An 18,857-nucleotide genomic window follows, 5' to 3' on the forward strand; every position below is an offset into this window, starting at 1 on the left:
ATGCATATACAGGCCTGTTCAAAGATACGACCTTTATCAAATGTAAAAGAATTTAACGGTTCATTCCAAGTAAAATTGTTTGCATATGATAACAATCTCCTCATTTCTTTTGAATTGATGCACTGTGCATGCCTGTGTGTCCCGATCCAATGCCGGGGGAGGTTTCGATATGATCCCAAGAGCGAGATTGACACAAACGAGGTCAAATGCCATCATATACTCCAAACAGGTTTATATTACTAAAAAAGTGAAGAGAGGTAACGATAGGACGGAATAGAAGTAAAAGGCTGGAATAAAGCAAGGATGCAGGATAGGGCTGCAAGAATAGTCACCATCATGGATCCAGCGACGTCCCGTTGGTCCTCAGCCTTCAGTTCTTCAGGGGTGGGTGCGCACGTATCTGGCTTCGGTGGTGGATGCACACTGAGTAAAATGTTCTGCTGCCTTTTTAAGTTCATCGTATCCGCTGATTAGCATATCTGCCCACCTTTAGTGGTTTTTTTTTTTACTGGTCCAACAGGTTTTGTTGCATCTGGCTTCAGGGCAGGAACGTTTGCCTCTTGTCAGTTCATTAGCAATGCAGGCATGGGGTCTGGCCTGCACAATAGACACACAAATGGCTACAGGATGGGGCCAGCTCAGTGCAGCTCTGCCCCTTTGAGGCTTGTCTAAAGGGTCCGGACAACGCAACCGCAAAGTGGGGGGGTGCATCCTTCAATACACTCCCGCTTCTCTGGGCAGCATCCCCCAGAGCAATTCTCAGGCCGCAGCAGCTTCTCTTGGAGGTTTGCACAGACAGAAGCAAGCTTTGAGACAGTCATGTGACATTTCAGTCTCTCACACTGTGGAAAGGTACTTTAGAGTCCTGCATACCCTGCATGGCGTGCGTTAGAGGTTGCCTTTCTTCTGTGCAGCCAGCACTGTGGGAACTTCTGGCTTGAAACCAGAGCCACTCAATTCTGGATAACAGAAAGCACAGAGGGATGTAATGAATATTGGCCAGATACCTGATGGCAAACTGGAGACTGTGAAGGGCAAGAAACTTGTGGAGAAAATGGCAAGTAAAGCTGGAGAAATTATTTTTAAAATCAAAGACTATTGGCTTCTAGGAGAGTTCAAAGTACAGTGAACAATGTTAGGATTAGATAAACTAGCATCAAAGGTCTCTTGAAAGCAAGTAGCAGATAAATAGTGTTATTTAACATCCTCTTTTGCTTCGATGGAGTTAACCTAAATCATGGTTGCTCTCCAAAAACTGCCTTTAATTCTGTGGCAGACTTCACATGTACTAGTGCATCTTAATGAATTTGTGGGAATATGGCATGTTTCCAAGTTCTCTCTCTCTATCTGCTTATCTTATGAAACTGACCTCAGAGGGCTGTGTTGGTTGGCATGGAGGGAATCGTTCTCTGCACCTAAAGTACCTTTGTGACAAAAGCCCATTTCTGCCAGGGTTGGTTTCATCACTTGAATGACTTTTGGGAGGCTGGAACTGTTCCTTCTTGAGAAGATCATGTAGAGTAGTGCAATAACAAGAGGATGCTGTTGTCATCACATAACCACTTTCTAGAGATTATACTTATTCCTTTAGTTTAAGTAGTCCTGACTGGAGTTGGCACAAGTCAGGACTCCATCCATGTTGAGGGGTAGCTGGGCTGGTTTAAAAGAGAAGATGTCTGCCTTTCCCAAAGCTCCATTTTTGTTAGTTTGCTTTATCTTATTCACAATGTGAAGATCTGAGGCTGAACTTTTGCATCTGCTACATTACATTTATTTCTTTGAGGGCTGGCCCTGGTATCCAGACTATGCTGTATCCTCCTGCTGCTCTTCAGTGTCTTTCCAGCTGCTGGTTGAATCCAGTCTCTCAGAGCACTCAGCTGAAGTCGCTGTGTCTTGGGAGATGCAGCTGTAACCTCTGTGAACAGTTCTGCTTGTGCCTGCTAAAGCTTTGCAGCGCAGTACTAGAGTATTCCGTATGCTTTGTGTTCCAATGCTGTGGTGGTGTGGTTTGAGCCTAGAAGGCAACTGAGCACCATGTAGCTCCTTGCTCACTCACTCCTTACCCCTCAGGAATGGGAAAGAAAAATACAACAAAAAGCTCAGGAATTAAGGACAGGGAGGTATAATTCACCCGTTATGGTCATGGGGAAAAGACAGACTTGTTAGGGGAAGAAAAAGAGCATCAATTTAACTCACACCAACAACACTTAATAGAGTAGGACAGTGAGAAGTATAACTCTTAAAAACATCTCCCTCCACCCCTCCCTTCTTCCCCTGCTCAGCTTTGCTCCTGATTTCTGTACCAGTGGGGGAGGCAATGGGGACATGGTCAGTCCCCCTGCTCCTTCCTCCTCAGGAGGAGGACTCATATTCTTAGCCTGCTTCAGCATGTGCTTCCTGTCAAGGGAGACATTCCCTCATGAACTTTCTCTGCCGTGAGTCCTTCCCACGGGCTGCAGCTCTTCCCCAGCTACTCCAGCATGGGTTCTTCCTATATGTCACAGTCCTCCAAACATCAAACTACAACAGTGGAAGCTTCCCTCAGAATCCCAACCTTTTTTGGGTGTAGCCACCAGATCTGGCAGGGGGTCTTCCAACAGCTACAGGTTGCATCTTCTCCACTGGTGACCTCCATGGGCTTCAGGGGGGCAGCCTGCACTCACACCATGGGCTGAGAGGGGTCTATGCTCTTGCACACTTTCCTCCCACCCCTCTTTCTTCTACTGACCTTAGTGTTTGCATAGGTGTTCTCACAACTCCAACTCCTCCTCCCAGATTCCCTTTCTTAAATATGTTATCACAGAGGTACAGCCACTGTTGCTAATTGGCTTGGCCTTGGCTTCTCACAGGTGCTGCTGCTGTAGCCCCTTCCCTGCTATGAAAAACTCCATCACACACAAACCCAACGCATATATGGTTGCACTAGCAGTGTCACTAACCAAACCAACCTGAGTCATCTGAGCATTCCTTCCTCTTGTCTGGCTGTACTAGGCCCAAAATAGAAAACTATTTGGGGCTTTTACTACCTAAGTAGTAATGCCAAGTTCCTGCATCTATGAGTGGGGCAAGGGCTTGAAGTACCCTGGTGCTTGTTATTGTAACCTGCAGTTCACACTACTGAATGTAAAGGGATGCTCTGTGCAATGTTGCTCCCAGTCCTAAATACCAAGGTGAGCCTTCTAGTAGTTCCCAGGTAAATGCATATATCCCATGATTTTATTCCTTGTGACCTAGCTAAATGTGATGGATAAAACCAGACCTAACAAGGTGCTTGACATGAAGCAGACCTAAGAATTGAGAGGTGATTTCCACACTGTGACTGCTATAGAATACTGAGTTCTGCAAAGCCACAGAAACAGTGTTCATAACCTGCATCCTTGGGGGGTGTGTCATCTCCTTTGGGATGTATGTTGCTTTGGCTGTTTTAGGATTGCTCACCTGCATCTCCAAGGAGCTTACTGCCCAAAGGGAATATCTGAACTGGGAAGAGTGAGATGTGATGGCTCTCTCTGGTTTAAGGATTTATTTATTTTTTTTAAATAATGACAATAATGATTGATCTTTCATTTCTAAGATGTTGCTAGATGGCTTCATTGCTCTTTAAGAGCTGCTAAGCATTTAAGCTTTGTTGGCACAATGGAGTAGACATGTAGCAAGTTCGGTTTCTCTGTATTTCCCCACCCTTCATATGTGTTGGCAGAATGCTCTCTTGGTGTCTTTGTGACTGTAAAAAATTAGCAACATGTTTCGTCCAAGTATCTTAGCTAGATAATTTACAGACATAAGACCGATGCACACTGTATTTCTTACTGTTGAATCCCTGTGTAACCTGTCACTACAAGGCTTGGAAGGCGAGTGTTGAGCACTTCAGAGGACATGGATAAAGGACAAATCCAGATATGTTACTTATTAAAAATTATCATAATCTTGTATGCACTTTTATTTGCTTTTAACTGTTTTGTTGAAAAGGACTAAACACTAAAATGGTGCTTTTAGTGATAGGTATGGGAAAGTAGAAAGGGATGCCACACAGCTTAAATATCTTCTACTGCTGCACCACTTTTTCTATCCCTTCATATAAAATGCTTTACCTTTTGAGAAGCAGAATGAGTTCTAGCTTGGTAACCTGTGAACTGCCCAAGCTGGGAGGACACGCTGGAAGTTTTGGTCTTTTCATTTGTAGCAGTAGAAGTTGCGTTTGGAGACAGCATCTGGGGCAGGAATGATGACTTCTGATCTTGGACAGCCCATCTCATAGCACTTTCTGCACTGTTGGGTCAGTTCAGCACCTTTGAGCTGAAATCCCCGGGAGGTCTTAAGTCATTTGGCTTCTGCAGATGACATCCTGGCAGCAGAAACCTGTAACTCGGTTACCTGAATGTTTCCTTTTGGAAAGTAGGTAGCTGATCTTGGCAGGCTTCCTTTGCCTGCTCACTTACACTCTTTTAAGTGTTTATCCAGCTATTTGTTTTATTTTCTTCTTTTCAGTGCAAAAACCATGCACCAGTACCCAGAAAAAGAAATGGGAAATACAAAATTCAGGTGAAGAACTACTTCATGTATTTTAAGCTCTTAACCAGTTTAATATTATACCCTATTATAACCCCTGCTATCTTTACGCTGTATCTCTTTCAGCAGATGATCCTGTGCCAAGGGCTTGTTTACCTGCATGTTCTGTATCACTGCAATGGTCCATCCAAGGTCTAGAGGGTTACTGTTACCTAGTGGCAAGGCTACGTGAAGACTGCACAGAGCCAGTGAAAGGGGTGTCCTCTGTGGCTGGAAATGGGTAGAGTGACCAGAGGAACTGTGTGTTTGTGTTTGCCCTGGCCTGGGATCAGCTCGCCCTGCTCTCAGTACTGTATGCTGTTGTAGGCTGGAGTGTGCTGGGACACATGTCCCGCCTCTGCAAGCAGTAGGACTGTTCTAAAAGGGTGGTGTACTGGAAAATAGACATGCTTCCAGGAACAGCTGGGGGCTATTGTATATTGAAAGCAAGCACAGCGACACAGCCATTCTGAGCCATGTATTACAGGGTGTTACCATGAGCAAAATTTGAGAAAGCTTTACTTACAGCCAGACTGTGAGAGAAGCTCTGTAAAGCTGCGCCTTGGCACACATCAGCAGCCTGATTTCTCTGCTTTCATTCAAGCATTCCTGGAAGGAACTTAATAAAGTGCATTCTTTCCTCTTCATTTCTTGGGAATCTACTAACATCCAAAATCAGTGAATCACAGTAGTTTTCTCTTCTGCTTTATTTCCCTGTCCTCCCACACACACCCTCTGGTGAGCCCAAAACAGCAGGGTCAAGTGTTTGCATGTCTCCCTCCTGTGTTTTGTATTTTCAATCTGAAAGAAATTATATATTTGAGATTGATTTCTCAGTTGTCTCTCCTCTCAGTTTTCTACCATCCTAACTAAAAACAATCTGAGAATCAAAGAATGAGTTGATAGGTAAGTACAAGCTTTGAACAACATTAGCTTTGTTCAAAAATCAGGTTTTTACAGGTAGCAGGATAGTGTGTGGAGAGTTTAGGACTTCCCAGCTACAGTACAGTGCAATAGGAAAAAAGTGTTAATTGTCTTGGTAGTTTGGTCCAGATGAAAATTAAGTTAGAAGAGATGCCACATGTATGGCATTTCAGTGGGCACCATATCTAAGTCTTGAAACTACAAACTGGTCAGAGGTGGGAGTGTTAGTTAAACGTTGCTCCCCCAAACTCTGGTATCTTGTTGAACAGCTCTTTTTCTTAACAATTATGACTCCTCTGTAGTGCTAACTAGTTAGGCAAGAGGCTGGAGCTATCTTTCCTGTGCCTCAGCTTCTGATGTTACAGTCTGTACAAAACCACTAGATATCAGCCTGCCTCACCTGAAGGAGCAGTTGGATCTTGGATCTTGCTACAGTGGCAGAGATACTTTATGATGAGTCTCTTATTTTACGGTAAATGAATCAAAGCATTTTTGAACCTTGTCCTGTGCATGTTTGGCTGTTTCAGCATTGATTTACAAGGGTACTAAGTGCTGCTAGGCTTGTGTTCATGATGGATATCTGTGGCTGAAGGAAAGTTAAAGGATGCTGTATCCAGTCCTTTCGTTAATCCATGTTCTCTGCTTGACTGATGCTGACACTTAACCAAGGGACTGATTTATTAGAGTCTTCAGCCTTGCCATAGGTATGAGTACATTTCCTAGGCGTGGGTGTTCTGTAAGACAGAGGAGCTGCTAACAGCGTAAAGCTTGCTGTGTCCACTCGGAGGAAAGTCAATGCCCTACAAGCACGTTAAAAGGTGATTGGTACTGTCCTCACATTTGGAGTATTGCTAGAGAATGAGTTTTTGATTATTATTTTTTTTTCCATACAACAGATTTCCCTTAGTGAATATGGGCAGTCATGTAATTATGGTTTTGTCTGTTGGGCTGGATGAGGTGCTTCCTTTTCTTCCTTCCCATGGAGAAGTCCAGGGATGCTACTGAGTGAAAACATGCCAGACAGGCTTCATTTTCAGCTAATAGGATGTGGAAATTGCCTCTAAACATAGTATAAGAAAAACTGTGTATGAGAGGAGTTAAAACCCACACAACTATTTAAGGACTGGCAATCCTTGCAAAGGAGTCACATGTAAAGAGACTACTGCTTTCCATGAATGTGGCTCGAAGTGCCCTGTAGTTGCCAGAATCCCTACTAAGCCTATATGTTTAGATGGGATGCTCTTTGCCACCATCAGCTATTAAAGGTCTTGTCTCTTTCCAAGTGTAATACCAATTTTTTTCTACCCATGGTGCTAGACACTGTCTCTGTATGGTAACTTCAAGTACAGGGCTTTACTCCAGCACTCAGAACTGCTGTAGCTATGTTTGAGATTGGTTCTCTTGCAATTTAACCGCAGTAAAAGCGATGGACTCGCCCATTTGTGAATGAGCATGGTAGCCACGAACAACTCTGCTTTAACATTTTCCATGTCAGTATCAACGCTTTCCAGGCTTCCCTTCATGACTGGAGCTGAGTGTCAAGGATTCCTTTGCACATGGTTTCTGCATTTTATGGACGGGAAACTATTGGTAACTTGAACAGCTCAATCCAGAAACTTTTTCACTGGGATACTCTTTGTGAAGAAGGATGCTGTATGATAGTGTTAATATTCTTGCAGTCCAAGTGATTAGCTCGTTCATGTGACATATAGAGAAACCTGATTTTCATTCTCTTCTCTAGCAAAACAAACTAAACCCCATATCTTTTAATCTTTCAGAGCATTAGTGAACTACTAGTATATAAGCTATTCAGGTACAGCCTGCTGTTTAACAACATTTTTCATTTCCATGAAGCACTTAATCTTCTACAGGCTCAAATAAAAGAAGCCGCAAAAAATTGTCCTGGAAATGGGGTTCTGGTCACCTTGGCCAGAGCAGGGCACTACACGTCTGCTTTCCATATTTTTGAGCAAGACCTTTAAATGCAACCTGATAGGTTGGGGGGGGGGGTTTTCCATTTTATGCTGTTAAAATCTTAGTCCTTCATTCATTCATAGGATTTTACTGAACATGTGCCAAAAAATTGAAATGAATCTTTCAGAAATAGTTAAGCATTTTCTCAAAATTGAAATATTTTTCAGACTGCTTTATGAGGATAAAATCCTAAAACTTTCACATATATTTAGAATAATCTCAGTGCTTCCTTTTACTGCCCTAACTGAAATTCAGCTGCTGAACTGGACCAGACTCCCCTTTTTGTTGGTTTGAAATAATCATTCAAGCCTATGTTTTGCCTTTTTCCAGGAAATACGTATCAAAAGCCTCTTACAACTACAAAGTCTGCATAAGAGCTGCTGGAAATTCACATGCTTCTTTCTAGGCTGTGTTGACTGCTGACTTATTTGCTTACTTTTGTTAAACAGAGCTGCCAGATGAGATATGTTAAACCATTTATACAGTAAAAACAGCAGGCCCAAGAAGCTGCGTTTCCAGTAAGGAAGTCTGGACTGACTGACAGGATTCACATTTTGGCAAATAATGGGGTAAACCAGGCTCTCCTCCCCAAGGTAGGTAGGTCTGGGTGGAAAGCTGATGTTCTGTAAATTGCATCTCCACCATGTCTCAACCGTGATGCTCCAGTTATGCTTCACTGTGCCCTCACGTTGTCATGCACAACCAAATCCAGAGATGTTTTTAGTATTTGGGGGGGGGGGGGGGGCACAACAAAGTGCATTAAATTAAAGGTGAATAAAACCTGGGATTCAAACTCACTTGAACTAGTGAGTGGGATGCAGTGGTGGTCTTCCCGTGCAATATTTGGAAACTTTCCTCCATCAAAGTCAATACTCCTGTTTTTATTCATTTATAATATATGAAACAAAAGGATATCACCAGCGAAAGTCTGCAAGGCAAGAGGCCTGGGAACAGGGAGGGACCAGAGCCAGGATAATTTTAACAAGTCTGTTTGGATTGAAGTTTGGACTGAAAGTGTTTTTTCTCTGATGGAAAAAACAAGCTCAGTACGAGGTATTTGCATCATCTACTTCACTTCATCTGAACTAAAACCCAGAGGAGCAAAGGTGGGAAAGCTGTTTTGCCTATAGAACCACTGTTAAGAAGCAGGACTGCCTAGGAGGGACAGGGATATTCAATCTACCAGAGAAAGGTATCTTTAGGAAGTGTAAACATGCTGTATCTGCATGCTGTAGAAAACTGCTTCCCATCAGCCTAATTAGTGTGTGTGTGAGTATGAGAGCATGAGATGCAGAAATACCACCTGCCCAGTCAATGAGGAGGTCCGTTGTACAAAAACCACCAGCGGAGCTTTACAGCAACACCAGTGAAGGTGGCGTATAAGTTAATGGCGATTGTTTTCTCAGTCTGAGATGAATGTCCTAAGAACTTTCTGAAAAAAATTGGGAGCAAATGTAGCCTCAAATAACCAGTTCCCAGCAATTTGATGCCTTAAAAAGGAGCAGAGACAGCCTGATAGTAAAATTTGTTTATTTACAGTGTTATGTATCACAGGAAAATCAGTTTAAAAAGTCAATGCTTCTCTTTCTTTAAAGTTGCAGCATTTTGAAGATGTTAAGACAGATCTGAAGAATTTTAAACATACCTGATTCCAGCCTCCCTGGCTGGTCTGGATCTGCAAGGTGAGACCACCTTTATTTTTCCTTTTTTTTTTTTTTAAATTTTATTTTTTTTCCCCAGCCCTTTGAGTTTTAAGTAAGGCATTTATTTATTTATTTTTATTTTGAATGAGGTTTCAACAAAACAAAAGACAGTATCTCTGGGTTTGGTTGCCATAGTAAACTTTAACACTTAGCACGCTGACGCTGTTCACCTTGATAGTCAAATGCATGCTTTGCCATCAAAAGGTTATGGACTCCACTTGGCCTAAAATCCATGCTGGGCCACACGACCATTTTGTTGCCTGCCTTAGACAAGTGGTTCAGGTACTTGCCTTGTGTGCTATCTTGTCAGGTCTTCCAGTTCTGTCTGCCTTTACCCCCGTTTCCAGTATCAAGCTGATGACTGCAGAGCTCTGAAGCTCTCCCTTTCCTTAGGGCCACTTACAATGCCTGCAGTCAAACCCACTAATTTCTTATAGCTTGTGAATTTTACAAGTGTCAACCAGAAAGATCTGCAAAGCAAAACTTCTTGAAGAGTCAGTGAGAACGAGTATATGCACACAGCATCCAGGCTTTGACTGTGGTTTTTATTTTTTTGGTTGCTGCCTTCCGTCTTTATTGAATGTTAAATGAAGCAAAATATTGACTTTCCCTGTGGCCATCTTCATGAAGAGGGAGTAAATATGAATATGCACTAGTTAAATGTATGTCTGTGGTGGTGATGTAAAATTGTTTGAGTATTTTATATAACCAGTTATTTTGGTTACCTAGTTCATGGTGATGCAGTTTGTCAGCCAAGCTGCTCAAATATACTGCCTGTGCTGCAGCATTTGGGGATTTCAGTTTTCTGCTGAAGCAGAAAGGTTTTGTCCACATTGCAGAGAAGCTGGAGCTGCCTGGAGACAGATGGGATTCAATGGGACTTCCAAGTGGAAGTTCAAACTGAACTCCGACCTGACACACCCTTCTCCATACCATTTTCTTCTCTTGCTTTTGGTGGACAAACCTGTCTGTTCTTCCCCTGTACTGTACCATTTCCTCAGCCCTTTTCCTTCCTATAGAACAGGCTGCAGTATCTCAGGCTGCTCCCCATGAGCCTGGCTGCCCTGTACCTGCACCATTCCCTGGGACATACCTTTGCACCTGCAGTCTCCAAGACCCCCCGGTGACAGATCTAGAGGAGATAACTGACCCGGGGGCTGGAGAAGGATTGGAGGAGCAGGATTTGGGACAGCGTTCTCTCCATGCGGTCCCTCTGTGCTGGCTGCGCATGTGGTTTTGTAGGCTAAGTAAAACCCTATGTTTGGGTCTCAGGCATTGTAGTGACACTTTAGGATTGAATGTACAGCACTGATCTTCTAAAGAGAGCCACTAAACATTGGCTCTGTTGTGTAAGCCTTTGTATATATGATGGAGGCCTTGCTAATGACTATACCCTTGAAGAGGAGCTGAAAGATTGGTAAGAGGGGAACATCCTGCCCCAGAAGGGGCCAAAGATTGAGTGATTGCCTGGGAAGCATGAAAACAGCAAAAATCAGCAGTGACTGGGGGAAAGGTAAAGGCAGCAGCGAGAGGCTGTGACCACCGCCTCAATTTAAGACCAAGATGTGCCCTCCCCTCAATCTTTGAGTTTGCACAGAATCATTAAAAGACACTGTCATTTTAAATAGAGATGAGGCATGTTGATAACCAATGAGGGACAAAGTGATAAGAAACCAACTAACGGCTGTTACAGTAAATATGTATTTGTGTAGTTTGAAGTGTATTAATATATTGAAGTTCTCTGATGTGGTGTGATAGGTTTGTGGAATTACCACCTAGCACCCCTCTTTGCACAAACATGGAATGAATAAATAAATATCTTGGCTCTGTGTGTAAGATTGGCTTATTGCACACCTTGTACCAAATGCTGCTTGAGGGACAACAGTTTGTCCTCTTCTTGCCCTAGGACCCTGGAGGGTGGCAGAAGGCAGAGGACATGGTCCCTTTACAGAACTGCTTTGGTATGGGGCCTTACTGGGCTGGGGTGACTCTGAGGGTGTTTTTGTTGAGAGAATTTATACATGTGAGATTGGAAGAGACCAGAACTGCTTCACTGTGTAGAAGGGAGAGAAAAAAAAAGGCTGTGACTACTTTAAATTGAGATTTTGGGGGTGTGCTAAGTGAGAAATGTGTGAGGGCAGATCCTCAAAGATAACCTTGGGTGTTCTTAATTTCTAACCATTTAAGCGGGAGGTAAATGCAGCCGACTGAAGCAGAGAAGATGGTGACTGGTTATTGAGACACTGTTACAGCTGCAGGTAGCAAATATCTCCTCGCCTTCTCTACAGAGAATCATGCCTCAGTCTCATCTGTTTCTCCCAAGATCAGTCTGAATAAGGCCCACCTAGTGCAGAAATCCCTATATAGTGTGCTTTTGCTCAGTGCTGAACTAACTTTTAAGATTTTCTGTGTCTTCCAGTCTATTAATATGTGGCATGTCAGTTTGCTTCAATTTAGCAGTGTTTGTCTAGGATTAACTTCATGCACATTTACGTGTACATTTTACAGGATTTATCTTTGTTAAGTTGTTGAGCCTCCTATTTCTTTCAAAATCCATTTACTCAGAACTCATCTTAATTTAGCACATACAAAGTGACTTGTTTTGCTCTGACTAGAACTCAAAACTCCATATTATGATATGATATTATATATTCTAAGTACCATACTGGGCAGTCCTAGGTGCTACTAGTCCAGCCACCTGAAACAGCAAGCTCCTGCCAGCCTTTGTGGTGTTTGACTCAGGTTGCACACATGTAAAGCAAGTGAGCATGGTGCATGTCTGTCTGCAAACTATGGGATGGTGTACCTGGGCTCTGCCCTCTCTTAAGTCCTTCCCTAGGGCTCCTACAGGACCAGAGGGATGGCTGTGCCTTGCTGGTGTCCACGGGAAGGGAGTGTGTTTTGGGGAACAGCTAGGAAAAAGTAGAGTGGTGATATGGTGATGGAAAAGGTATGATTCTCACCTTTTTCATTTTTTCCCCCTTACCCTTCCTTTTCCTGACCTTGGCTACAGTTTAGCTGAATGTGTTGGATGCACTGCGAAGCCTTGCCTCAAGACCTCTCACATGCACAGAAAGTGCTTGCTGTATTAGTCTGAACAGGGTCTTAACCTTTTGAAGGCTTTGGTGGATTTATCCATCAAGTGTTTTATAAGGCGTTTTTGTGTCAGCGTTAGAGATCAGAAAGTTTGGGTTTTTTATATGAGAAAGATCTTGGCCTTCTTTGTTCCAATGGTGATCTTTGACAGGACATTCTACTTGTTTTGTTAAAACCTATATAGCAGTACATTAATGAGTGTCTGGTACAAAGAACTGATAAATGTAATCAAATAGGTTTTAAGCTAAAGCTTGTAATTCAGTCTCTTTTATTTTAATTTTTTTTTTAGAAAAAAAAAATCATAGGAAATACTGTACTTATTGTGCTTTCTTATTGTTCAGGAATCCATTGGCAGCAGCAAAGTAGTCCTTATGGAAACCATTCTTGATTTCTGTTGTGACAGGGGTTTCCTCTATAGTTGTTCTTGAAGGTGCTTTCCGGTATGTCTATAAAAGCAAAATCCAGAGAAAATACTTGGATTTATTTAGTGCTCTCCAAACACTATTTATGGTTAGCCATAAAATGGAGCTGTCTGGTGTGTGTTGATGCAGATGTACATATTTGCTTCAAACTGTGTTAAGGGAACTGTATTATTTTTACTGCTGTGGATTATATTACCTTACTAGTATTACTGTAATACTTCTTGATGTCAAAAGAGGTTTTTAAGCCCTTTTCTCTAGAAGCTATATGTATGCAGGCAGGCTGGAGAAGTTTCTGCTAAAAAAGGTTGAAAAAAACAATGCAAAGACAGAGCTGCTTGTTTCTTTTTTCTAAGGAGGGAGAAAGACCCAAAAAGTTGCCCAACATAGCCAATTCAGACCTCCTATGTGCTGAATGTGGTACCTGACTTGTTATACAAGTGTGGAAGACCTGAGCTGCAAAGGTCATCATTACTGAATAACTGTCTCTCGCAGACATCACCATATCTGTCATTCTTAACTGACATGTATATTTTAAGTACTGATGCTCATTCTATATGTGAATTCATCTAGACAACTATCTAAAAAGTTCTTTTTTTCCTCACCCCTGTCAAAGACCTCTAGGAAGACTGTTTACCTTAATGTAGAAGTTTATGAAGAGAATGACCAGTGTGGCCATGTAGGAGGACTGGAACATGAGGCAGCCGAATGGGAATCCACATGGCTTCACAGCTGCACTGAGTGTGTGCACAATAGTGAGCAGAAACTGGATCTGTGGAGGAAATATCCCATATGAGTATCTGCTGAGAAAGCTAGATCAGATGCAACAATATCACCTAGTCCTGCTTTTTGAAAGTTTGAGTACTATTAAAAACTATCCCTTTCTGAACTTGAGAATGTATTGTGAGGGTTAAGTTACAATGGTGGTGTTATGAAATTAAAAAAAACCCCAAACCTAAGGGGTTGGAGATTTCTAAAAATATGAGTTTATAGGCCTAGTTGGGAAAATGAAAGCTTTTTTTTTTTTAAATACGGGTTGCTCTGTCTTTCAGACTGAGTCATGCTAGGTACAGCACTGTGTCTGTTACTGGACAGAAACTTGAGAAAAGACTCCAGGCAATATCTTTAGAAGTCTGAACAAAAAAATGGAAATCCCAGGTCCGAGAAGTTCAGGTAATCTCATGTTTGCATTAATGGAGTTAAGATAAGGATAAATGAAGAAAAAATGAGATGAAGAAGGAATTGCAGAAGGCTGTTTGTATTTAGGACTGTGAACCACAGCTCACACTGGGGCGTCTGATTCTTTCCAGCCAGCTGAGAGTACCCTCAATCCAGTGTGCTGAGAGGCATTTCAAACAGGGCAGTGTGTTTAAGCTGCAGAGATGGTCTCAGCTCAAAAGAAGCATTTGCTAAACACATTTCTGCATAGGCATTTTTAAGCTCCCTGCAAACATCTGAAGTCCCAAATAATATGAACAGGTCCTAACATTAAAAAAAAAAAAAAAAAGATTATGTATTTCACATAACATTAAAAAATTATGTATTTCACATCAAGCCTTGTATCTTGTTGATAGAAGCTTTTGATGTGGCTCAGTTGTCTGAGTACAGCAACTGCTGGAAATAGACTTCTAAAAGTCAGACAACTTCGGTTTTGTGTTAGAGTTTGTTTATATCATTTTGCATTTTATAGGTCTACCACAGTGCAGTGGGTTAACCTTGGTTGGCTGCCAGGTACCCACCGAGCTGCTCTCTCACTTCTTTTCCTCAGTAGAGTAGGGAGAGAAAATAAGATGACAGAACTCATGGGTTGAGATAAGTGTAAGGAGAGTAATTGGTTAAACTTCCCATTTACCATCCCAGGCAAAACAGGCTTGACCTCAGGAAGACTGATTTATCACCAATTAAAACCAGAGAAGGATAGTGGAAATTAAACCTAAAACCACCTTCCCCTAAGACCCTGTTTCTTCCCAGCTTCAACTTCACTTCTGACTCTTCCTTCTCCCAAGTGTGCAGGAGGATGGGGAATTGGGGTTGCAGTCAGTCCGTATTGCTTTGTTTCTGATGCTGCTTTCTCCTCATGCTCTTCCACTGCTCCAGCGTGAGGTCCCTCCCACAGGAGACAGTCCTGCATGAACTTTTCCAACACGGGTTTTTCATGGGCTGCAGTTCTTGAAGAACTGCTTTGGTGTGGGTCCTTTCTATGGGGTGCAGTCTTTCAGGAACAGACTGCTCCAGTGTGGTCCTCCACAGGTCCTGCCAGAAAACCTGCTCCCGTGTGGGCTTTTCTCCACAGGTTGCAGCTCCTGCCAGGAACCTGTTTCTGCATGGGGTCCTCCATAGGCTGTAGCTTCCTCTGGGACATATCCACTTAGTTCAGTGTGGGGTCCTTCACAGGCTGCAGGGTGAGCATCTGCTCCACTGCGGTCCTCTATGGGCTGCAGGGCAACAACCTGCTTCATCATGGTCTTCTCCATGGGCTGCAGGGAAATCTCTACTCTTCTTTCCTTCCCGCTCTGACCTGGGTGTCTGCAGGGCTGTTTCTCTCACATTTTCTCACCCCTCTCTCTCAGCTGCTGTGCAGCATTCTTTCCCCTTTATTAAATATGATATCACAGAGGCGCCCCAGCTTTGCTGATGGGCTCAGCTTTGGACAGTGCTGGGTTTGTCTTGGAGCTGGCTGGAGCTGACTCTGTCAGACAGTTTTTAATCACTCTACTTGTCCTGATTAAGTAATGTCCATTTTCTATGCCAGAGATCAAAAATCATGAAATTTTATGGTCTGTAGAGTTTCTAATCTTGCAGAAAATATTTCTGAGCATAATTCCCTTTATTAAGTTATAAAAGCTGTATTAGTGACTTAGTCTGTGTGATAGCTTTGTTATATTTGAATTCTAACTGGCTTAATTCTGAAAATGACAATTTTTATCTATTGATAATTTTGCCCTCTCTGGCATTTTGAGGACTTCTGGTAGTTAAAAATGAGAGTAAAATAAATACATACCAATTGTGCCTGCGTGAGGTATTTCTTCCACCAGAGATATTTGCGCATAGAAGGGATGACGGAGAGTCCATAATAAGAATACATAAGCACATGGATAAAGCTATTCAAAGTGGGTCCAAAGAAACCTATAAAAATCCACCAAGGAAAACATTTTTATATACTAACCGCTAAAAAGTGAGAAAAGATACCATTGCTAGTGATGTCTCTTGCATACAGTAAGTCTTCCCTTTGTGCTTATCCTTTGATAAAGACATTCCTGATGTGAAGAGATACTGTCCTAGGGGCAAACGACAAACTGAATGATACTTCCTACATGGTTTTTCTCATGCTGAATACTGTATTTTCGTCCCGTATTTTTCATTTTCTCTACTTTCCTTTTCTATTCTGTACTTTACAGGTTGTTGCTTTTGTTTCCCTTACAAATGTTAACTGCATGAGTATCTTTACATACTGCAGTACATGACTCTGCTGCTGGTACCACAGTTTAGGTCCCAGGGAGGCCCCCCGCTCTCTTTCTCCCTGATGCAGTAGTAAGGGCTGAGTTAAACTAGCCTGTGTGGCTGTTTGAGAATCGCTCTCATTTTCTTCAGTGGCTCTTCTGCTAGATGCAGATGTGCAGAATTTCACCCCAGATAATGCCTTGCCACTCTAATTATCTACACTTAGTTAAATATTAATTCTAGAGCAAATGAGTTACCCTCTGTACTTGCAGACTATGCAGCACTACTCTATCTGCTTGTGTGCTCATGTGTTTGATGGCAGTGCTTGACAACTACAAGATGGTCTCACCACTTGTTTTGATTTTTCCACTGATTAATTACTTAATAACTACCGATTAATTACCTAGCTACTGATTTTTCCACTTTGTTAACTGTAATAATGCAAAACTAGTGCAAGGTGTGGAGAGTATGTTCAGACACAATAGAAAGCACAAACCCCTGCTAATTTGTTTGCACCTCTGTAGAAATAGTTCGTAACTGCTATGAAATCCTTGATTCCTGCTTCTATCTATAACAGTGATTTACTTTGATTTTGTGCTGTCCATAATAAGTGCCAACAAATGTGAATTCTGCTTTTTGTTCTGAAAAACACCTGTAACATGTTGCTTTACAAAATATTACAGTGGACTGAGGTGACTCCCTTTAATAGCTAAAAAAACCTGATTGTTTTCTCAACTCTGATAACAACGCCACAGGAAGCCTCTGGTTATATGAAGCCCTGGAAAAGTGTGCATGCTGTGGGACACCTGAAGTAGTTCTCTGCTGTTTTAGACTTAGTATATGAATGCTAAGTGACCAGCCTGTGGCTGCCTGTCTTCCCTAGTTCAACAGGGGAGATGATGACAGTTTCAATATCCTCCTAAGAACCAAGTCATTTAGACATTACTGTTGTGAAATATACTGAACCCAAAATATAATAAGGGAAAGGATGCTGCTATTTTGATTTGATACGAAATGTAAGACTGTATTGATCAGCTCTAGCTGTCCAGTAGTTCTACTACCTGAATGAGATGTATTCTCATTTAAAACAAACCAAATTCAAACTGGTATTTTAGTTAGTGATTCTGTAAGTAAAGTATTTTGCTAAAGCAAAAGGTCAGATTGATGCATACAGGAGTCAAACTTGCAAAAATGTTATTGAATTCATTTGTCATGATGGACACTGACTTTACTAGGGTCGTGATTTCCTCCTACATCTGCCTTTGGAGTAGGTCTTGCATGTCATAACTCTTGTTTACTACTCAGTAGTGTTATCCTGTCTAAAACTGGTTTGAAGAGAAGTAAATATGAAAGGTTATGACAGGTAAGAGGAAATCTAGGGCCTAACAGATAATTTTTTGCCCCAAACTTTTAACCATGCTTTTAATTTTACTGTGGTCTGCAGGTGCTCAGCAGTTCTGAAAGTCTATGAATCTTAAAGGTGCTATCATATAGCCCAGTGACACACTTGCTTTGCATGGTGATGTGATTCCTCTCCAGCAGCAGATGACTTATACCCCAGGTGATGAAGTGGACAGATACTTACTTTGCCCACAAGGTATCCAGTTCAGTACACACCACCAAATGTTAAACATAGTGGCATGGTGATACACATGAAGGAAGGTGATCTGGCTGCTTTTCTTTCTCAGTACAAAGAAGATAGTGTCCATGAATTCAATTACTTTGGAAAAATAATACCACCACAGCACCTTGGCTACCTGTACATGCAAGAACAAAGGAGCAGGAGATCAATATCTGTCCATAAAAGAGCTTAAATATTGCTGTACTTCACCAGTCCCTAGGTATGCAACTTCCCAAAAGGCATTACTATCCTACTGAAGGAGGAGCACCAGTTCTGGCTTCAGTTTTATTTTCCTTTTGAATGAGGCAGTTTGGAAAAAACACTTTTTTTAAATGATTGTATAAATATATAACTATCTAAATATAATTTAAGAAATGTAAATTTTGAGGAAGGGTTTTCTAATTATTCTATTTTTTCTTCAAAGATACAGTTGTGTGTGTGGTTTTTTGTTGTTTGCTTTTTTTTTTTTTAAGGTGCTACTATTTATATTTTCTTGGCATGGAACAGGATTGCTGGCAGCTGCTTCTTTTTAACCCAAATTTGACACTCCTCTAGAGTTGAGACACTTTATCAGAGCTCAGGGTATGATCTAGGACAGTTAAAGACACATAGTTAAAATAGAAAGGGGGGAAAACACCTTGTTGATGGGAAAAGATATTTAACTGACCTTTTCCTTGCCATAACACAGACAAATTTTGAGGGTTGAGGAAAATTACATAATCTAACTAATCTTTCTGCACTTGAGCTCTGACTTTATCTGGAAAGTAAGCCTGACGTGGGGAATGGCAGAGGGTTAATACATGGAATTGCTGTGCTGCAGAAATAAGGGTTGAAACTAGAGGTGAGTCAAGATAGCAAAATGTCTCTGCAGCTTTCCAGTTTAGAGTTGGGCTTAAATCCATTGCCAGCTACAGCCCAACAAGTGTTACATTTTAGAGGACTGATTTTTGTTCCAAGTTTTTAAATGATCTGTATTCTCTGTTTTAATAGTCAGGCAACACTCTTTTGATCACAGATCTTGAAATATGGCTTTTCAAAACAGTCCCTGTCATACTTTCCACTGCAAGAATACATCTGTATTGAATCAAAAAGATAATATTTCTTGTTTTCTACCAGTTGCTAGGCAAGCTG

At 41.8% G+C, this 18,857-nt stretch overlaps 1 protein-coding gene across 1 annotated transcript in view; it reads right to left on the reverse strand.

The window, feature by feature from the left end:
* Positions 1-8,965: 8,965 nt before the first annotated feature.
* The window catches only part of ELOVL2 (ELOVL fatty acid elongase 2), a 55,893-nt gene continuing 46,001 nt past the window's right edge, over positions 8,966-18,857 (reverse strand). The window contains exons 5-8 of the mRNA XM_074899673.1: positions 17,691-17,862; positions 15,666-15,790; positions 13,302-13,436; positions 8,966-12,691 (exon numbers count right to left, since the gene is read on the reverse strand). Coding sequence (XP_074755774.1) covers positions 12,563-12,691; positions 13,302-13,436; positions 15,666-15,790; positions 17,691-17,862 — 561 coding nt within the window. The 3' untranslated portion in view covers positions 8,966-12,562. The remainder of the gene's footprint in view (positions 12,692-13,301; positions 13,437-15,665; positions 15,791-17,690; positions 17,863-18,857) is intronic.

This window comes from Athene noctua, chromosome 2, assembly GCF_965140245.1.
Source record: "Athene noctua chromosome 2, bAthNoc1.hap1.1, whole genome shotgun sequence".
Taxonomy (NCBI): Eukaryota; Metazoa; Chordata; class Aves; order Strigiformes; family Strigidae; genus Athene; species Athene noctua.